The 23,873-nt window shown below is 33.3% G+C and overlaps 1 protein-coding gene across 1 annotated transcript; it reads left to right on the top strand.

Annotated features, from left to right (window-relative positions):
• Positions 1-9,728: 9,728 nt before the first annotated feature.
• On the top strand, positions 9,729-14,489 carry mrj (DnaJ heat shock protein family (Hsp40) member B6 mrj). The gene has a single exon (XM_071888311.1). It carries the CDS (start codon positions 12,437-12,439, stop codon positions 13,265-13,267), a length of 831 nt encoding a protein of 276 aa, XP_071744412.1. The 5' UTR covers positions 9,729-12,436; the 3' UTR covers positions 13,268-14,489.
• The last annotated feature ends 9,384 nt before the right edge of the window (positions 14,490-23,873 follow it).

Genomic DNA, 23,873 nt, shown 5'->3' with positions numbered 1-23,873 from the left:
TGTTTGTTTTTATCAGTGAATATTCTAAAGACTAAGTACTCATAAGTCATCAAACATATTAATTTATTTTGCAACGTTGTACCCAATTCAGGTTCAGCTGCGCTATCGGTCCCGATCTCGGTTCTTTCATTTCAATGGTTCCGATCCATCCATGTTCTTTTTTATACAGGCTCAGTTTGGTAACAGGTACTTTCGCTAGAAATTTAGGCCCAGGAAATTACATTTGATACAAACAGGGCTGCAGCTACCTGATACGGAGAATACGTAGTGTCTCAAGTTCCAGAAAGGGTACCCGAAAATTAAGGTTGCTTAACACAATGGTTTTCAAAGTGGGGGCCATGAGGGGATGCTAGGGGGGAGGAGGGCGCAGGAAGATGGAGAATTGAGGATAGCATTGAGTCTGCACATACATAGTACACATGCTACGTACAAAGGGGCCTTGGCATAGTAAACCCTGGCTTAAGAAATATTATAGTTATCATATTATAGGACCGTACAAGCTTAGCAACGGACCTGGATCCAAAATATACCCTACCCTTTCCCTCTTCTATGTACACTGTCTGGTGCCTAAAACCACTTTTTCTGATCCATAAGAAGCCTTTACCTATTTGGAACTAATATATAACTGTATCATCGTGGCTACGTAAAAAAAAATAATTGGAAAGCGCTGCAATTGGAGAAAAAAACTCAGAAAATTGACTTATAGATTAAAGCTCATTTATTTTATATAGTATTTATTGGATTTTCTTTATATATTCTGTATAGAAATAGAAGCACAAGAACCGAGACCGACAGCAATGTATTACGGTACCGATTCGACATTGTGGGTTACAGTTCAAGAATCGGAACAGCATGAACTGCTAGACTGATAAGGGCACAACCTTGGATTTAAGTATTGAATAGTTGCGTGTGAGCGTACTCATAAAAAACAGAGAGTAACACTGATTATTATAAAAGCAAAATTTCTATGTTTGTCGATGCCTAATAACTTTCGGCAATGCCAGGTACTACCACTAGTAATGAATATAATAAGAGAACTTGCAGATTAACAACTTATACTTTTTCATCCCTTTTTTAATTGTTTGTTCACGAGGATTTCCACAATTTTCACATCCCACAAAGACTAGTGATAGCCTAAAATCAAAAGAAATGCAGCGACATGATAATCATTAACATACATCTTAAATACGTTATTAAAATGTCATACATTAGTAAGAATTCCTCTTTATCTTAATAAATGATTCCGTTTGAACTAGGTCAATGTTGAAGAATGATGCATTATGAATTGACTTTTGATTCAAGGATTTGGTTTATTTTTTTGATTACCCATCATATTGTGTTTATATTAAGTTTAACACTTACATTGAAGCAATTAAAACAAAACTAGATAGGGATTGTTGATGACATCTCTAATTTAAAGTTCAATTTAAAAATTATGTGGATCTCAATACTTTATTCCCTTAATTCACCAAACTATTACATTAAATTGTAGACTGATTAAATGGCTAGAATTGTTCTCATTCCGATTTTCATTAATTAAAGAGAGTAAGACGTGTCTTTAGTTCTGACCTTCTATTAACTTGTCAATTTGTTTGAAGGTTAAATCGATGTATTACTTACATTTAAAAAAATGCCAATTAAGGACTCACTTGACTTGAGGATCAATCCTTACACATATGGAAATAATTGTATATCGTCTTAAACAATACAGATATTGTGTTTATTCCTCTTTAAATATGTTTCAAGGACAACTTATTCATGAAATAAAATGACAAGCATTAATTAGCTCTGCATCGAAGTAGCAAAAGCTTAATGAGTATTCATTGTACCTTATGTTTTGATAATTTGATTTGCGTAAAATATGAATATTATGTAAAAATAAGCGAAACCGAAAATTTAAATGGTAAAGCTGACAATTTAAAGAATGTTTGGGAGCAGTGTAGCTTAGATGTCATCACTTTTTATTAGATCAGCCACAAGCAACCGTGAGAGAACACGGTTGGTATCTTAATACCTCAAAAATATACACAGTATTTTTTTGTCAACAGGTTAGGTTTCTACTTCTTTTCTCATATTCAGTGTTCTGAGGGTTGATAGGTGGAATTAGTACTCCAGATGCTGATTCCTATGCGATTCTAGTAAAAATTCCCAATATTACGGTATTTTGCCCCTTTGTGCCTCACACAGGGGATCTCATCTCCTTTAATGGAGGGATCGTTGGTTTACAGATGTCCCTTTACAGCAAGATCTTTGATAGTGGCTTCTGACCACTTGAATCATCGCCTTTATGCTCGAGAATACATCTATTCCTACAGATCTTGTAAGGAATCATCGTATACTTCTATAAAAATTAAGGAGTTTTAGAAAAAGATACTATAATCGGCTGAAAGACTCAATCCTCGTTAAGTCAACTATCATTATTCTCCTACTCTAAAAAAACTTTCATAAATATGAGTCCTTCAAGGTCCTGAAATAAAGAAATCACTCATATCAATTCCATTTATAAAGTAGAGTTTGTGATGTCCAATATATTTATATGGATAATTATATAACCAGAAGTCTTCAAGCTCACTTCTGATTTCTTTATTACATATGAGTCTATTTTGTCATTGGAAAACAAGTGAAATAGGATCTTAGACTCTTAAAGATAATATAATAATCTCTTTTCTCGAATGTTTTGTCAGCAAAGCATTGATATTCCGCAATATAAAACAAATAAATCGTGATCGTAAGTTACGCCCTGTGCAGTTTCGCCTTGGGAAGTTTCGCTCTGATACATATATAATAACATAAATGTATCTTCCAAATATATTTAAGGTCTTCCTTTATTTCAAATTGAAGTCTTAATCATGAAATTATGGCACTTGAGTAATGAATATGAAATAATTGTCGTTTCTTGTTAAAATGAACTCGAACCGTTTAATATGTTCTATTTAAAAATATATCAAAATTTAATTAAATGAACTCATTTTACAATACTGAATGCAAAATGTATTACAAATGATTTCAATTGGGGGAGACTAATTTGTAATCTTAAATTATATGTAGAAGAAACATTTATGCTATAATATATGTATGAGGGCGAAACTTCCCAGGGCGAAACTACCCGTGACGTAACATCCTAGAACCCAAATAAATAGTTATGGGAAACTTTTAAGTGATTATGTCTTTAAAAAAATATAAGTGACCTCTTAACTTATGTAGATTTCAATTGGAATATCTGGTCAACATTGTAAAATATAAAACACTCTTCTGATCACCACCTTGAAAAAAATATTGCACATGTTAGGCTCATATATATATTTTAAATATATATTTATACAACACTATCGATGCATAGGGATAGAAAATTGCAGGGAAAAATAACCTTTTTAGGATGAAAAGGAAAGAGTAGAAATATTAATTTAAATGTTGAAGCATGTCTGTAGCAGTAATGCATATTCTGCATGGTGGTTCAGTCTTGGTGGGACTACAAATCACATGTTAGAGCAAGTAATAAAGGTACACATTCATACCCATAATTTTGATTCAAATCACACCTATACTAGTAGCCTTAAGCAAAATATTTAGACTCGAAGTTAAAAGATTCAAAATTGAATAAGATTCGTCAAAACATTGATTTAAAGCTTAATAGTAGCATATATTGTGTGGCAATAACATAAAAGTAAGCTGGGATTTTTTTGATGAAACAAAGAAAACTGTATTATAAGTTTTTAACTTCAATGAAACCCCGAAGAGGATTTTTAAAGAGTCAAATACAATATTAAACCACTAAAAAACTGTCCAACAAGTTATTAATATGATTGATATTTGTTTCAATTTTTACATGAACATATTAAATACAAGTTCAGTGAATTTGATCGTGCGGTATTTGAACTTTAAATTGAATTTTGATATCAGCAATATAATCAATTTCAGTCGGTGAATCTTGTTCTTAACCAGCTAATCCCTTTCTTTTTTCCCCGCGTTATTCTTGCAACGTGAATTGAAACTTAAACACTATTCTTTAAAAATAAATTTAACTTCACAACGTCTTAGTATCTTTTATTATCAGTGTTACGAGATAACCTTTTTTTATCAAGTTCAGTTAATCTTAAAAACCGCGGCTCCTAAGAACTTTATCCCTTTTTTGAATTAATATAAATTATAGTAATTATATCAACAGATACGTTTATCATACTGTCGCAATATTGAAAAGAAAAAAAGTATTTTAACATAAAAGTATGCTTTTATGTTATCGCCATACATATAAAAAACTTAAATTTAGGATGCTTTCATCATAGCTCCAGTTAGCAAAGGGAACGGGGGAGAGGATGTGCCCAGAGCCGTTGCCAAACATGCTTTTTTAGAAAGTGAGTTTTTTATGCTAATGGCAAACTGAATAGTGTTTTTTAGTCTAAAGCTGTCATTATAAAGGTTGGTTCACTAAAGTCCTTACACACAATTTAGCACGTACTTCTTCTTACTTTTTTTTATAATTATTATTCAGTAACTTTTTTATTTTCAAAAATACTTTATGAAATGAAATCCAATAATAATAATAATTAAAAGGGAGAAATTATGCGTGCTTAGTGAGTGCGTAAGGACTTCAGTGAACCCGCCCTTATTCATTGGTTCTTGAGGATAAAACATATAAGTAAAAAGTATAACCAGGAGTGTATATGCTCATGAATGTAACTATTATGATGATTTGTTGGGAATTAAACGGGTACCCCTGTGTTGGAGTCAGAGTAGTATTTAGCATAAAAAACGGAGTAATTTATTCCTACACATGTCCTTGCTTGATACTGAGTGGACTTTGTGTTTATTTCCTTTCTCTGCTCCTAGCAACTAATCTAATGTAACGTCATGACAGCTAATCTGCTCTCCTCTAAAACATTATTTATTGTCAGTGTAAACAAGTTAATTTTTGTATTTTTTTACATGTGTGCGCGTCTGAAATTTAAAAAAATAGTTAAATAATTCTGTAATTTTTAAAGTGGTCGACCAATTAATTTATTTAACATGAAAGATGAGAGTCTTAGACACATGTCTATTTCATATGAACCCCCCATGTTCTCCACTACTAACTCCAGTCTGTACCGGAACTTGTTGCATGACTTGGCGATGAAGCTCTGGTCGAGGTTGGCTCAGGTATTCTTGAGGGGAGACTTCAGCTGGCCCTTGGACTTGTACTGGACTCCCGACAACATCGACAACATCCCCTTTAAACGCCCAAACACTGCGAAGTCAAGCGGCGAACAATCAGACATCGGCTGGCTTTTTCTTAAGTTTGCTGAGAAGAATCTTCGACCTGGCGAGGCGTTTTTCCTTGTCTACAGGCTTGAGGGCTTGACGAGGGGTTCTCTTGTAGACCTTAAGGCCAAGATCTTTCTTAACTAGCTGGTCCATGGTCCTTCTACTGACGTTGAACTCCCTGGAGAGGCTGCTGACGGCGACCTTGCCTCTCTTGTCCTCGACAGACTTTTTCACGGGAGCAACCATATCGTCCGACCTTCGAGGCCTTGACTTAGATCTTGTGGTCGCCTCAGGAGTCCATTTGGCTACCACGCTGTAAACGGTAGTGCGGCTGCAGTTCAGAACCTTGGCAATTTCAGTGGGAGTTTTTCCCCGCGCGGAAAGTTCCAAAATTGCGACTCGATGTCTCTCCATATTATCGGTTGTTGTTTCACTGTTGCTATTTAGATTTTGCTGGAGTTTTGTTTATAACTAATCAAGACCCTAGCCTCGAAGTATAAACTAGTTTCAACTCAATAAAATCACAAATATGTCCATGGCGTAAAATTCAAAAGAGTGTTCAGTTTTAAACCCGCACTCCTGCAATATTATTAAATACCAAAAATACAAGGGATACTATTATAATGGGGGTGAAGGTATCAATTAATTACAACATCAGTAATTCCACCTTATGGTTTTTAAATGAAAACTTGAAACTTGCTTGATTTTAACTGGGATTAGGTTTAAATCCCTAAACTACAGGGTTAGAAAATTTGTCATCTCTCTCTATATTTTCTATTATTTTTATTAAATTGTATATTTGTAAGAAAAAAATAAATTTTATCTTTTTTTTTCTTAATTGCTTCCTCCTACTATAGAGGATAGGGCAGCAAAACGTGGACTGTCAATTAATGTTCATTTTATCATTACTAGGAAAAAGTTTAGGGATTATTTTTGATATTCTGTTTCTGCTGTCTATTTTACATAAATAAGTTATACTAATCATTTAGTCATTTCATCATCATGAGCGAACATTAACCAAAAAGGCAGCGCATATCAGATCTCCTAGATGCTGGAGTTGATGTGATGAAGATTACGGAAATTGTTTAGTGTTCTAGAAGCCTGGTTTTTAAGTTGTCCAAAATAAAAACATGGAGAAGACCTCTCCAGGATGTCAGGAAGTGGAAAACATAATTTAAAGAAGGATACGAAATTCCTGTTATGCTTAGAGAATAATATAAAGGAAGATCCCACTAAGTCGATGAATCGCCTGACCAACGACTTCCCTGTGACTCCTAGAACCATCAAAAGGGCAATAAAGGCAAACTTGGGGTTAGTTTCTTTCACAAGGACCCCACGCCGCCTTTTGACAGAGGACATGAAACCCAGAAGGCTCGAGAGGTGCAAGAAAATCCTCACAAGGATCAAGGCAAATGGGTCAATTGTAAAAATTTCTCAGAAATTTGTGAAAACAAAGAAAGGATCCAAGGGGTTAACCACACCAAATATCCGGCCTAAACAATTTTTCTTGGTGTTGTGGCCTCTGATCGAAAGAAGATACCTCCGTTCTTTTTCAAGGCTGCACAGAAAATCCGCCAGGAGACTTATTATAAGGTGATTAAACCATCTTGCCCTAGCTGAACATCAACTACCCAGTGGGTAACTACGTGTGGACTCAGAACGGTGCCCCCTCTCACACGTCCGCCAACCTCCAATAGTTATGCGTAGATATCATGGCTCGATTAAAGTCCAAAGAGGTATGCCCCCCTTCCTCACAAGATTTGAACCCACAGGACTTTTCTATATGGGAACTTCGGAGAGGGAAACCAACAGGACTTCACACACAAATGTGGACTCACTGAAATACTCCGTAGTGGCTGCATGGGACAATTTATAAGAGGAGTTTTTAATTAACTCCTGCATTGCCTTCATGGACGTGTATAGGCTGTGATTAATAATGAAGGAGGCCATATTGAGTGAAAAAAGTTTTGCAAAAACCCTTGTCTACGTGTTTTGTAAATATTATTTTTTTACCTACATGTTATTGAAAGTACAAAATTATTGATGTATTTCTAAATCCATCTCTTGAGTCCACGTTTGGCTGCCTTACCCAGCATATCAATGTCATATTTGACAAGTACAAGTACTTTTTTTTGTAGAAAAGAACATGCCACCAATAATTGTAACTCAGGAAAGTGTTTAAGAATTTAAGGGGATACTTGAGTTTCTGAAAAAAAATAATGAACAAGGGAAAAATTACTCCAAGGTAGCAATTTCAGAAAATGAGTCACAGCTTAGGATCAATTTTGAACGATTTTTTAATGAATCAAATTTATACAGTTTTTTCGGAAGCTAAATTTTTGGGAAGTTTATTTCATTATTGAAGATGGATATGGCCACAAATTAAAAACCTTGTACTTCCAGCCTGCTACACGGAAGATACAAAATGACTCATCATAAAGCAATTTCATGATCTAGCATTTGTAACTACGAATAAAGTTCAAAATGTATAAATTTATGAACACAATCGATGAAGAAAAGGATGAACTACTAAAAGAGTTTTCAGAATATTTGAAACATACCTGGATATATATTCCAAGGGGAAAGAGGCATAAACCCAACATTGGCCGAAAGAGTGACCAATGACTTAATTATCATTTAATTTAGGGTTGGAATAATGCTTTTCATATCTGTCCACTTTTTTCAGAAAAAAAAAAATTGTACAAGTAAATTTTTTGGAAAAAAAATTGAAAAATTAAATTTCAAATATTAAATTTTCTAGTAAAAAGCCAAAATTCCTTCATTTGAGGGGGCTACAGCCCCTCCAGTCCATCCCTTGCAGATTATAACTAACTTATAACTAATATAACTGTCATGTATACGTTATACTGATACAATCGAACGAATAAAATGATGTAAATATATTATACGTAATTTGTTATTGAATCTAGAACATTTGAGAATGTTCGAAAGACCTTTGAATGTATGTATGTGCATTAAGTATAAGCAATATGAATATGCAACGAACGTAATACTTATTACGCTGTTGCCTTTATTATACCACGCAACCTTTCTTCCGAAAATAAGCTGGAGAAAAGGCCCAAAATCAGTCGGTAGATAGCCAATTCTTTCCAACTATGGAAAAACTATTTAATTAATGTTAAGAGCTTAAAATAAGCTAATTATAATTAAACCATTCTGCATTTAAAACACTCATTAGGAGTAAAGAAGTAAACACATCGACAGCTGACAACAAAATATATTGTATATATTGTACAAGAAATATATATATTTCTTCTTCTAAAATTAAATTGTTATTCCTATTATATGTAGATAAAAGGTGAATGTATTGTGTAAATTTCCGTATTATATATCGATTCACAAATCCAGGGTTTTATTTGGCTCGCACAAAAGGCCTCAGGTTGTGTGTGTAAAATCATTTTTATTAGGAATCAATTTATTTTTCTATTTTAAAATATTGCTAGGTAATTCAATAAATATCAAGTACATACATTAATTATCTAACAGCTGTGTATATAAAACGCCATCTACTACACTCTTAGTATGGATCTAGATCTCTTTAAATGCCTAAATATAAATAAATTCACATGTTACTTTACGGAAACAATTATTACGATTATTACTCCGTCTCAATTGAGAAACGGTATTTTAAGTATTAAAAAAAGACTTCCTCCCATATTAGCAAATATTTCACAGGTTCATTTAGGTATATCAATTATTTACTTGTATTATTGATCAAGTAGTATACATATTATTTAAAATAAATTCACGCATGGAAAACTCTATTAACTAGCAAGTACGACTTGACTAAAGTACTAGAGTTAGTCCTCTGTCCCTCCTATGATATTTTGTTGAAATGACCGCAACAGGGTATTTGATTGACTTTAATTAATCAATCGAATTAATAATGATTGGTTTGGTCTCCTAAATTTATATCTGAGTAGTTTCGGTTTTAGTTTTAAAAAAATATTTTGGTAATTTGCATATTTTCCGGTTTTCGGTTATATTCTTACTCTTAGGTTCCCTTTTGAAATTGACATGGTCAATTTATTTACCATAACTAGACTTGAGGAGGCTGTCTTTCATAACATACAAATAAATATAGATTTTTTTTAACACAGTTCTTAACATTTTTCGGATTTGGATCCGAATATATATGGTATTATGGGTCAACACCAAGTTTTCGGTCTTTTTACGGTTATTCTTAATTATATAGAACCAGAACCGAGTTTTCAATTCTACTATATATCCGAAATCAATCACTACGAATTACTAATAAGTTATAAGTATAGATGGAAATAATATAATAATGGCTATTTGTAGTTGCTACCTGAACATATGTTGTTTTTATTTTCCAAATCTATTCTCATTATTCTTTGATTCTTGAAGAGAGAGCATATATTAATAAAATCATCCCTAATGCGTTAAAGACGAAAAGTATCACTGATGATATAATTGTAAGTCCTTGTTGGACTCGGAGTAGAATTGGGGATTTGCATCAGACTAATTCCTGCCAAAATCATTCATTAAGTGAGTAGATAGGTAGATATAATCAAGGAAGAAATACAGCGGGTCCCCGCATAACACGGTTTCAATACATGGCGGATTTTGCATAACGCGATGTTTGTAATTATTCTAAATCCCCTTATAGTGCAGTATATTCCCCTTATATCTCAGTTTTTTATATTATGATAATAAATTATAAAAAACTATATATTGAGATAAACAAGAATTTCTTTAGTCCCCGTATAACGCGGATTTCATATAACGGGGATTTTTCTTGCACCCAAAAACAGTGGTAAGCAGGCATCCCCTGTATCCTTCTCGATGGTAGATACGCATTAGTGTTTGTGTTTATTTCCTTCATCTTATAGCTGCTCGCAGCCAATGAGAATGAATGAATTACAAATAATATAATACTGAATACAAAACCACAAATAAGGATTTACTTATTCTTCTATTCTTATTTTTAAATTTACCCGCTTTTTAGAAAAAGTTCAAGAACAGCTGAAATTTCCCCTTCATTACATAGGAGGAGAAAAAGGTTACTTTTGTGGTTGCATTTGTTTTGTTAGAAAAATAAATAAATATGGGAGTGCCACACTCTTAAATAATATTAATAACTAATAACAATAAGTATAAGCCTTTTAAACTATCTGGGGAGTCAACCTACATCATTCTCCTCGACTTTTTTTAATAGGAAAACAGATGATATTTAATTATAATTAACAAACATTTAATAATATGAAGTAATTTTTCTATTTTAAAAGCGTGCCACTTGGTCAAAAATAATCGAACAAAGTACATATCTCTTTCTGACTCATCTGATAAGTCCCTACCTACATAAATAATTTATTGCATAATCAACCCTTTTAACTTAAAAAATCCCCAATGTCTCATATACATTAGACTAATTTTGGCTTTGATGAACTAATATCATGAAAAAGACAAAATTGTTAGTGATGCATACAGTAGGGGTTCAATTTAGAAGCTACAAATGTGTATTATATCTATGTAAAAGTTCTATAAAGAAAAGAATCCAACAAAGTGTCAAGGAATTATAGAACATTATCGCAAGGTTTAAAGCACCTATTTCCAGTCTTTGAGAGATGGGACAATGAAGGTTTGTGAAATGAAGTGAAAACATTATGTAAATGTATATTTGTTCAAGCAACAAGATAAATGAAAAAAGTCTTTCTGTTTAAACCAAATACAAAATATATACTATGTACTAAGATTTATATATAAATTATAAGTCAAAATCACTCCAAATAATACTATATAATCTTATATATAGAATTTGAATATATATTTATTTGACTCTTAGTTGACATTTAGAGAAGAAATTACGTAGATTTTACTTCATTCAAAATGATTTACATCTATACGATAAAATAGTAGACTAAATAAAGATGTATGTAATGTAGATTTCTGAGAGCAGTTCTCTCTTCTGGATCCGTAAATTCGATGAGGAACTGTATGAGTCATGGAACATACCTTATTGTATATATATTTAATCCATGTAGGAGTACGATTTTACAGGGGAGAGAGAGCTAAAAAGAATGATTATAGTCGATAGACCTATGTTTTGGCTAGTGATATTTACATTGATAGCTATTAATTATTATCAGTATAATCAGAAGAGAAGCTAGTTTTATTGATAATACAATAACTAATTGAGTTGTGTTAAGGGATGTACTATGTAATATGTATAATATCTGAAATGGGTATTCCCTTATATAACACACTTACATAACAAATAAAATCCCATATGTGTGGCTTTGGCATCCTTCTTTTCAGCTCTCTTTCTCATCAAGGATCCATCCATTTATTCTCTCCTACGTACGCACGGAAACATAATAAGACTAGATATATCACAATGATGCCTGTAAAAGCCTCATACACACGTCATACCCCCTTAGATGAAATTCGTTAATTGGAACCTATTCATTATCGAGCATTATTTTCAGCTACTCATTTATACATAATATATGCAAGATGCTTTGCCCTTAAATTGTATATAACTAGGGTGTACGGAATAGTAGTTGCGGACAACCTATCAAGTTTTAATTGGTTACCGTTGGATAGACTAAGGCTCATTCATTATTGTTCCATGCTTAGATGCTTCATGTATTCATGAGCTTATTGCACCACCAAGTTAAAGTACTACCCCCATGCAACGTTGTCTATTAATGCCTTTAGGTATAATGCTTTAGTATACTCGAGCTAGATACATACGTCCGTATCACACCACATTGACATACGTATTAATGTTATCATATCTGACGGAAAGAAGGAAGTTTGAAAAGGAGTCCATATTTGTTATGATGAAGAAGGAGGAAGAAAAGTAGATAGTCAGTGTTATGTACGTATGTATTTGGGATAAGTTGGAGTGAGTTTGATAGTTTGCTTGCTGGAAGGCTAGCCAGGGGAATGAACAGCAGCAGCGAGTAGCGAATGCGCAGACTCTCTTTCTTCCTCCTTTTCTCTTTTATGTTGTTTGTAGTACAGTACATACTGCACTGCACTGTCCACACACTACATGGATCTTTTTCTTTTATTTTTTTCCTATTCTCTCTCTTTCTCTCTCCTTCTTTTTCCTTTGGCTCATCTCTAGAGCACTTCTGTTTGAGAGTGGAACAAAGGCAACGACGTCAATCGAATCCACCTTGATCATCGCCTCTTTTTTCAGGGAATCATGTTAGATTACTATGCCACCCTGGGTGTCGTAAAGGAATCTTCCGCTGCGGAGATCAAGAAGGCATACCGTAAGTTAGCCCTAAAGTGGCACCCTGACAAAAACCCTGAGAACCAAGATGTATCCACGAAGAAGTTCAAGGAAATATCGGAAGCCTACGAAGTCCTTTCCAACGAACAGAAGCGTCGTGAGTATGACACCTACGGTAAGGTTGGGTCACCTCCGCGCTACTCCCAGACTCGCACTCAGTTCAGAGGAGAGGATTTGAATGACATGGTATTCGGATTTCCTCACTTTGTGTTCCGCGATCCCAACGATGTCTTCAGAGAGTTTTTCGGCACCTCGGATCCCTTTGAAGAGCTTTTAGATCCTTTCAATATAATGGGTGGCGCCCGGCGACATCATCACCAGCAACATCATCACCATCATCGTCGTCACCATCACAGACACGATCCCCTTCACGGCATCATTCAAACTCATTCCGCTTTTTCTGATCTCATGTCTCCCTTCGGTATGTTGGGCGGCATGGGCGGTCTACTCTCCATGTCCAATATGGATCCATTCGGGGGAGGGGGCGGCGGCGCCAGTATTCAAACGTTTAGTACCTCCTATGGAGGAACACCCAATATCTGTAGCTCATCCACTTCGACTCGCTACGTCAATGGCAAAAAAATTACTACCAAGAAAGTCGTTGACAACGGAGTAGAAAATGTCAAAGTCTATGAAAATGATGTCCTCAAATCTCATACCATGAATGGGGAAGTTCAGGCTCTCGAAAATGGCCGTGCTAGTGGTAGAAAATATAAAAGACTCTCAAGGGCTCTTCATTAGGTTCAATTTACCTTTACTCCTCATACAAGAAGAATCGGAAAAAAAGGAAATCCTAAGCACTTCCACATGAATCTACTTTTTTTTAGTGTTGTGCACTACAGTATCGTTATACCCTATTATTTTAATTCTAAATTTATTTAGTCAGACAACTAATACAACATGAAGAAATGGAGCTAATCGAAGCATTCAGTGACTGAAATCAACCTTTTTTTATTTTATTTTTGAAATGGTGTGGCGCCTTATTTCATTCTGAAATCGCAATGAATAAGCTTTCCCAAGTAATAAATGATATAATAATTATGTTTAATAATAATAATTGCTGCATAAAGATCCACTTCTCTTTAAAATCTTAAGACTAAATAAATAGTTGACTTACCTTAAAAAAAAAAAAGTATCATGAAAATTGTGAATAATATGTGTATGTATGATGTTAAAAATAGGAAGAAAAAGTGTCAGATAAAAAGGAGTTTATTCTTAAGCAAAGTACAAGTGGATGTGTGGCTCTTGAAGCGCTTCGGATCAATCAATATCTGTGTCGTAAACCTATTATTTTATGTTAGTTTGATAGTATTTCCTTACGATATCCATGGGTTCACATTTCTTATAAAATTATTTTTTGTCAAAGCTGAATATTATTGTAAATATAATTTTTTCCAAATTTACTTATTTAAAGAGAGAAAAACGACAAAAACTACAATAATAGCCACACATTTTTTTTTTTTTTTGTAAATACAAAAAATAAATGATTTGAAATAAACTAGATCGTCATCCTCATTTTTGCTTTTTTTTGTTTCACTAAAGTAACTTAATTTAAAAAAAATTGTATATTAATGTACAAGATTTACCAAGTCTTTGAAATTTTCACTTTTCTTTTGAATCTTAATATTATAAAATAAAGGGATTTATCACATTGTGTATGTAATTCATTCATTTAGGAATTAATTTGTTTGTGCACTCTTGCATAAGGTTAAGGCTCAATGATTATTATTAAACTATCAAGTATTATTCATGTTATATATATATATAACTAATGAATTAGAAGCAGCTCCCTCCACCTTATTCTTTTTCTCTTATTTTGTACAAAGGCTCTTAGAATTTGCAATTATAACTAAGAAGAGGCAGCTAAAATAATAATATTAAGAGATCTCTGACATGTCATATCTATCTTTTATTTAATATAATATGATAATAACTATTTGAAATATACGATATAGTGAATCCAGTAATGAATTAAAGTAATATATTTTATGGCAATCAGAGTGTGACGCTACAAGGTACAACAAAGAGAGGATTTTGTAGCTGTTATTGATATTATTTAAACATAATAATTCAGCCCCTCCTCATTCATACAATTTAATAAAATTAGGGATGTAAAAATGTTCCAAATCCTCTTGAGTGTAAACTAAGAAGAAAAGACTATGTTAGTAACTTTAATAGGCAATATTAAATTAATATTTACCGACGGAGATCACTTTTAAGTTTATAGTGCAGCTCGCTAATAATATCTTGCAGATTGTAAACATATACTATTATTTAAAATGTACGCTCCCAAGGACTTCGACAATTTTCACATCTCAAATAACATAGTAATTACATTTGTAACAAAAATGACCTAGAACTAGTACGATACTTTTTGGGGGAGCAACCTAAACATGATCTGTTATTTCTCAAAGCCGTTTACTTAATACTATTCTCTTTTGAAGAAAATGACATATCTAATGGATGACGGAGAGTAAGGCTGATGATTAGTTGGGGAGTTAAAAATGTAACTCCGTGTTGGACACAAAGTAGAATTGAAGATCGACAACGGAATAACTTCTGCCTATGTCCTTGGAAGATACGGAGTGGGATTTGTTTCCTTCCGGTGATAGCTGCTGTATAGTGCTACTCTAATGAAATGCAGGGACAGCTAAGCTGCTCTCCTTCAAATTGTCAGTGGTGCCACGATAATATTCGGGTTTTTTAACATGCATTCAAGTCTCCTATTTTATTCCACTCTAATAATTATATGATGGGGAAAATAGCAGCAGCTACAACTAGAAGATGACAATTGACAGTACAGAGAGAAAGGATCAAATGTCCATCCATCACCACCAACGATAACATTTACTTTTTCATGTTAAGTTAGGTAAATCAATGAATGAGCGTTCATCAAAAGCTTATTATCCCTGCCATATGATATTAGGCGTTGTATTTATAAAGATACAGGATATAATTTTTGTATTGTAGGTGGTAGTGGTTCGTTTTAAGAGTCCTTGTGATACGAAGTAGGAATATACAAAAAAATTCAAAAAAAAACAAACTTATGAGATTTTATACAATAATTATAATCGCTCGCGCCTTGCGTATTATGAATGATTAAAAAGAAACGTATTAGTAGTTACTAGTTAGTACTAGTGTGCATTGAGAGAAAACGATTATGAACATTTACATTAGTGTTTTTTTCAGTTCGGTCTTCGGCCATTTTTTTTCTAAACCGACTTGGTCCGATATTTTGTGGTCCATACTTACCATAGACTGAAATGTATTACTTTTCAAATCTCAAGTTATGGACCGATTTCCCCCCTATCCTGATTAATGTGTTATACAAATATGCAAGTATGAATAAAATATGTTCTGTCGGTATGTAAAAATAAAAGAAAGCAAAAATTAACATGGTCACCTTGACAATTTAATGAATGTTTCAGATGGTTACAGCTTAACTCTCACAGTCAGTGTTGCCAGGGTAGCTGATTTCCAGCTAGATCTAGCGGATTTTTTACTTGTCTAGCAAGGAAAAATATCATATACCAGCCTGGAAATTTTAGCTAATTTTTGGAATAGTTTAGCCGATTTTTGTCTGATTTTGGGTCAACAGAAAACTAAAAGAAGTCACTCCAGCATTATTGGATATTCACTGGAATCTAGAATTCCTGAGTAGTGAAACTTATAACTGGTTTGCTAGATCTTCCTCAAGACAGCAGGCTTAAGTTAATTTATTTTAACTAATAAATTATAGACATGAACTTTTGAAATTTGTACAAGCTAGCTAGACAAGATGGTTATCTATAGCTTCTACTTTACAACAAGTTTGTGACCAATGGTTAGACCTAAAAACTCATTTTAGTTATACTAAAGCTTTAAACTAAATGAATGGAAAGTTGCTACACATCGAAAATGATCCACACTTTATACAGTGATGAATATAATCAGGGTGATTCTCTATTTTTGAAATTTCTGCTGAATGATGTCCAAAGAGTCAACAATATTTTTGAGTCCAATGATAATGATCCTACCAAATTGCTTGAAGACTTGACTCTTTTGGTTGAAAATTTGGTAAATAGAGTTATACTTCCTACTAATCTGCATATGGCTGATCCTATCATCGATAATATTGAAGAATAGAGGTTCCTAAATTTTAATTAGGGTATAAGATGAAAATTTCCTCTCTAATATGACCCATCACTTGTCGGAGGATCGAGATAAGAGTATCAGGGATCGATGTTCTCAATTTTTGATGATGCTTATTACGGATAGAAATAAGCTTCCTGACAATATGAAAGTATTAAAAACAATATCAATGTTTAGTGTTGAAAACACATTGTGTCTCGTGAAAAGATCCATAGTACCCTTATTAAAATCTTTAGATATACCTTGAAAGGACATCACAAAAATATTAATTCAATGGTCTATATAACCCATTTCAAATGGCTAGAAATAAAAGACAAAGTAAAATTTTGGGTAGAATTATACATATACAAGGATGCGTCTATTCTGAGTTTGGTTCATTACATTACTGAAGTTGAAAGGGTATTCAGCCAAATGAATTTAATAAAAACCAAGTTAAGGAATAAAATGTATCCTGAAAAACACTACTTCATATAAGATATGATAATAGATTTATAAAAAAAGCAATTAGCCGATTATTAAGCTGTTTTTTTGTTGAAACTAGCTAATTTTTAGGCGATTTTAGAAGTACATCTAGCTGATTGTGATATATACGTAAATGTTTTTTTTAGATGAAGATTAGATAAAAAGGGGTGAAAGTTGTATAATTAATTACCTTAATATACAAGGTGAGGACTCAAAAATTAGAATCCTCTACGAGGCCGTTTAGCCTCAGTTCTAAAAGTTTGACAATTTTGTAATGGGTGCTATTTGGAAGAACTGACAAAAAGCTACAATTTGATGTTCGTTTCGTTTTTGTGCGATCAAAAATGTCCGAGCAACAAGCAAAACGGCAGGGGGAGGACGATCTCCTCCGCTCACAAGTTTATCTCCAACAAGAAGATCTTCACAGAGGACACTTTTCTTGGCAGGTGAAATGATCGCTTCTTGCCTTAATCAAGAGCTCAGTTCAAAGGAACCTTCATGACCAAACATCCAGCTCAGGTCATGGACCTCGGCGTCGTGGTGTATGAAGGCAGCAAGATGCCGACCTACTTCTTCAAGGCCAACAAGAAAGTCAACTCGGATGTCTACTACAAGGTCGTCAGGTTTTGCCATGGTTAAAGAGAACATTGCTCAGGGACAACTATGTGTTTACCCGAGACGGCTTCGGGCGCACAGTTCCAAAAAGGTGCCATATTTCTGTAGCGCCAACATGGCTGTCTTCTGGCCAGCAAACTTCTTGCCTTCGTCCTTACTCGACATGAACCCTCTGGTTCCCGTAATGAAGCCATCATTCAGAATGGAGGAAGACATTTAATAAAAAGTGTAGAAAATTGTTGAATTATTAACTTTTGATTCAAAAGTTTCCCATAAAAATATGTAGAAGTGAAAACGGCTTTTAAAATTTTCTAATTTTTGTGTCCTCGCCCTGTAATTATACTTGAAATATGCTTAACTATAATCATTATATTAAGCATCATTCTTGTTTATGAATACTTTCTTAATGGATATTTTATATATGCACATTTATACTTTAGCCTTAAATATTTTTGTTCAATACAACTATGCAGGTATAAAATGAAAAGCTTTTTAGTTCACTCCTCATTGAGTCAGAGCGTGAAAAGTTAGTTTCAATATTTTTTTTCTCCTCAATTTGTATTTCATGTCATTAATTATCTATATTATTATCAACTTTTATTGATTTCATTTTTATAGTGATATAGTTCATCCCATAGCTGAGCTTCTAGCTAATATAATGAAACATCATGACTACTAAGCTAATCTTCTCTAAAATGTTCTTCAAATTGCTGGAGTCACTATGTTATTTTCCGGGTTTTTTTTAACATACCGGTAGGTAATATTTTTTACAACTATACGAATGCATATGCTTGGACACAAGATTTTATTGATTTATTAGTCCAACCTAAAGGAATCAAGGGAAAGAGTGGACAGACAAAAAAAACCAGCAACAAAAATATATGTGATTTTTTTTTTTTTTTTTTTTGAATAAATATAAAGTTAAAAAAGAACCGAATGTACTTTTTAAATGTTAAATATTTATGTGAATTTTACACTCTAAACTTAAATAATATTATTAGGAAATATTACATTTAAATCATTAATTATAATTAAATTTTGCCAATAATCAAGACATGTGTTGCACAATTTCATGGGCGATAATCTTGTAGACTTTTTATACTAAGTTGATCTATTATTACAATACATCATTTTATAACCTTTGACGGGGAAAATGCTTGGTGACATGTATGTTGCACGGCAAATATGCTGGAGACAAGCGTGTATGACGCCAAAAAAGCTAGACAGCGATTGCACTCGAAGCAAAAGAGTTTTTTTCCTCATTGATATACCTGTCGACTCTTTCCTTAGAGTCTTTCTAGTGCAACCTACTCAAATTTTGCATGTCATGATGTGGCTACATTGTAATTAAAACCTTTGCTAATGTCAAAAATCCATAGTCCAAGGATACATCAAACTTGACATAAAAAGATAGCTATCGTTTCAAATGTAGTCACCATTTTTAATTCCGGTTGAAAAGAATGAACATTAGACAAAAAAAAAATGGAAATAATTAACAAGCTACGAATGTTCACAACCAATTTAATAGTTTAAAGACAATTCAAATATTTAGTACGCACGTTGTGACCTTTCTTATACCTCGCAACGTTTCCTTCAAAATGAAGGAGAAAAGAGACCAAAGATCCACTAGTTAGTCAATTATTCCCAACTATGGAATTATTAATATTTTAACTTTCCTTTAATTGGTCAGATGGAGTTGTACTGATTAAGTATAAATAAACATTATATTGTTACAATTACTCTAACTGACCCAGAAATTATCTTTGAAGTTCATATACATAATGTAGATTGTTGCCTTTAGGAGTGACCGTGAATCAAACCTACGCACATTAAGTTCATGCGAATAGTTTCTCCCGAGAGTGTTGTCCACTGTGCTACGTGGCTCCATTATGGAATTATTATTTCATAATGACAGTGAATTGTTCACAGTTTAACAACTCCTAATTTAAGTTCAACCAATCAGCATAGGATATAATAAAGAAGAACGGATAAAATAAAAAAAGGAATGTGAGTTTTGCTGGATGGAAAGAAATATGAAAAAAAGTCCATAATTCAACTGTTCATGTTTTAAATACCATATTTATTTATAGAAAAGACTTGGAAACCATCAAATATTGTTTGAGTAGCAATGGTATTTGATGATAAACTGTAGAAAATATATTTCTTGATAATTATTTGAATCGAGAAGCCATTTTTGCAAAGCTGTAATCAGTATTTCTTTTTATTGGGGCCTGATTTTCTTTTCGGGGAGGGGGGCTGCCTGGAGTGATTATGGGTGACTCACCATAATCTGGTTTATATTTTGCAAGATCACTTGAGGAATTAGAAAGCTATCCACAAGACGGGTGTATTAGCTCACAATCGACCAGACACGACATTGTGTGACAGCTTCGAAGGTGTGTTTGACGTTGTTAAACCGCAATAAGGACGAGTTTTCGCCCGTTTCTTAACCTTGGACGAAACGTTGTTTCACCTCAACACACCAAAAGCCAAGCAGCAGTAAAAATAGTGGGTTTCTACTGACAAATCGACGCTGAATAAGCCCAAGATGGTTTGGTCATTCAATAAATTCATGGCGACCGTTTTTTAGATGCATGCAGTATAATCAAAGTTGATAATTCTGTAGAGAAAAACGCGTGCAAGGAGAAGGGGGGGAGGGAGAAAGACTTATGGTATCATTGTTTAAAATACTGATGTGATTATCATATGTCTTCTTTATTATGATTTTTGAGGGTATAACAAATTTAATGAAGATATACTACGTATAATTGACTTAGACGTTTTTTATCCGTTACAGTAGATTTTATAAAGTAACACTCCATGAAATTGTAATTCATTATGAACCATATTCTTTAAATAATAACTAATGAAACGACAAAGTAGAGTATTTCGAAATATATTTGCAGTTCTATGTTTAAAAAGAAGGCTTAAATTAAATATAATCTACATAGTAAAAAATAAACCATCATACATTTATGTTAAATATACAAAATTAAACAATTAGAATCATATAACTAATAATAACAATAAATTATAAATACAGAATATTGAAATAATAGATTGATCCAAATAATATTTTCTTGTTCTGACATGAGTTCAGTTAAATAAGTCATAACTTTAAGTTGCTAAACACAAGCCAAACGTGGAGTTAAATCAAAAAGATAATCACCCCTCTTCTTCTTGTGGAAGTCGCTATATACAATTGTGCACATGATAGATATATCTCAACAGATGAGTTCTAAATAATTATTAATAATAAAGTAAATGTCAAAATCATAAAATTAGACACTAAATATACTAATAAAAAAATGTTGGAATTAAATCCATCGTAAAGATTTAGAGCAAAAGCTAATTATTTAGTAATGTCCGGCGATATTACTCCTTATTAAGGGCATCAAAAAAAGATTTCACCCCCGCCCCCGTTATTCATGCTTGTGTAACAACAAACTATTGTCATGAAGGATACACACAATTGCTAATTATAATGCTTCACCCAATGCAACTACCCCCGTTGTTGTGACCATTTAAGCATTTGTCTATGCCTTTTGTGAGTTTTTTGAACACCATTTCTTGGGATTATCAACCATAGCTAATTCTGTAGTCATAAAAAAGTAATTTTTATTGACTATGTAATATTGGAAAGCCTAATGATAATCTTTAAGTGAAGAAACTAATGTCAGACAAACTAGTTGCGAACCATCCAAAGCTACTACTCCCGTTGTCGTGACCATTTAAGCACTTCTTTTTGCCATTTAATGAGGTGTGTATCATAATTCTTGATAATTTTAGCTAAAATAGAATAATATTTTATGATTAGATTTTAAAAAAAAATGAATACTTACTGTTAGATGGTACAAAATTTCAGAGTTCCATTTTGTGATTTGGTGTGGATGACTCTAAACATGCTGAAAATTATCTTAACTTCACAATTTACATTGGAGGTATTTCTATAAATGACATCATTACCAACATCCTCCATTAATTAATGATGGTTCCTGGGAATGGGAAAAATTTACCCGTGTATTTCTCCATAAATTTTTTGAACGTAGGAGGATGAGCAATGGATAAGGTTATATTACATGCAATAAGCATCCTTGTGAGATCAAAGTTAAAGTCTGATTTGATGCATTCATTCTTAACTTGATTTTATAGATGAATATCCATACTCTTTTTATGTAATTCTAGACAGGGACTAAAGGCACATTTATATCGATAAATCCGACAAGCCATGTGTTTCTCATCTGATAAGTATTTTACAAATTACTGGGCCTCCATTTTCAGAAATCCAGAAAGAAGGCGACGTTATTTTAGGCATTTTATTCAGTTCTCTATCTACTATCAGCATCTAATATTATACTAATATTGAATAATAAAGGCGGGAATGATAAAGTTCTTGATAGAGGATGTATATTATTTAATCAATGATGCCATAAGTATTTCTTCTCTTCTCCTCGCACGCTTTTGTATTCTTAACAAAATTATTAACCTCAAAAATTATAATAAAGCAGGCAACTGATAATCACATCAGTATTTTTAAAAATGACACCATAAGTCTTTCTCCCCCCCCAACTCTCCTTGCACGCGTTTTTCTCTACATAATTATCAACTTTGTAGCATTAAGGTAAATATTATTTTCTTCTTTTCTGTTACTCTCTCCTTTTATTCGGCAGACACGTTGCCCTTCTAGTTCTTTAAATACATTGATGTAAATCTGGGTTTTTTAGCTGGCCTTTTAATTTGTAATTGGTAGTATAAAGAAGAAATTTTCTTTTCCTTAGCAGTTGTCATTATTATTTCATTCCTGAGTATTGAACATCCTTTCCTAAATAGATTCAATTATATTCAAACCCTGCCTGAAAAGTTCCTTGAAGTCATCTCCTCGGATTCTGATTAACGCTCTTGCCATAAAGCACCAAGTAAGCCGTGCAAGAGTCCCTAGGGACATAAAAACTCACATGAGGATGAAGTCATACCACCTCACCAAAAGACACATCTTTAAAGACAAAATGAAGGCCACACGGGGCGCCCACGTAAGAAAATTGCTAAACAATGTTGGTATGACGGTAACCAAATAATCTTTTATTCGGATGAGAAACAACGAAATATGAAAGATTCCATTTTATCCAGAACGACAAGTGGTTGCGCACAGAGAGACCTAATACCCCCCACGTCTTTAAAACCAAGTTTCCAGCCGACATCCTAACCCTTCAAGTTCATTGGGAGCAACGTCAGTGTCATGTCCCACATCTTTTTTTAGTAAAAGGAGAGGGTGAGTGCCGACAGGTACTGTGAACTCCTGTCTGACCTAGTGATTTCTTGAATGAAAGCGGGGACCAATGTTGTCGAGTTTCTGATTCAACAAGACTCAGCCCCTCTCACAAGGTCTGTAAGACCCAAAACTTGTTTAAAGGAGATAAGGTTTAACTTTGACAAGCTTACTCACCCTATATGAACCCCACGAATTACTTATTTTTGTGGGAGTTCGAGAGGAAGGTCTCTGCCAATTCACACAACAGCATCGACTCCTTGAAGGCCCCCATCATCAAGTACTGGAACAAAGTCTCCCCCACAGACGTGGTCAAGGCCTGCAAATCCTGTAGGCCTCGTATCGAGCGAATGATTGGCAAAAATAGCAAACACATTCAATGATTTTTGTCTGTATTATTAAAACTTGTGAATAAAATTTCAAACCTCTACTTGGTTCCCTTATTGATCAAGATGTAGCTAAATGTAGTGCATATTTACCTGAACGAAGCTGTATGTTGAATAAGAAAAGGGAATTAATATAAGTAACATATTTCTTGGCATATTAAGATAATTTTTTTTATCAACTATTTAATTATAAACTGCGAGACTTTTTAATAATTTCATTTATTTACAATTAGAGCTAAATTATAATATAGTATGTATTTGTATACACATAATTAAAATACATAAAAATGGAGGATAGCTTTTTAATTTGTACAATTAATATGCTTATAATTTTTTTATGCTTTTCTCTTTACATAAATAAATTAAATGCAAATCCTCATTTTGCTGAAATTGATCAAGTAGGTTCTTAAAGCTCAAGAAAGGGTGCTGGTAACAATTTTTTTCCCCATTAAGGCCCTGGTGATCTTAAAGTACAATTTTTCTAAGA

The sequence above is a fragment of the Lepeophtheirus salmonis genome, chromosome 5 (genome assembly GCF_016086655.4).
Source record: "Lepeophtheirus salmonis chromosome 5, UVic_Lsal_1.4, whole genome shotgun sequence".
Classification (NCBI taxonomy): domain Eukaryota; kingdom Metazoa; phylum Arthropoda; class Copepoda; order Siphonostomatoida; family Caligidae; genus Lepeophtheirus; species Lepeophtheirus salmonis.
This window is presented reverse-complemented; position numbering and strand designations above follow the sequence as displayed.

What these genes read in the sequence shown, in the direction of transcription:
- mrj (XM_071888311.1), top strand. Translation starts at nt 12,437, where the DNA reads ATGTTAGATTACTATGCCACCCTGGGTGTCGTAAAGGAATCTTCCGCT.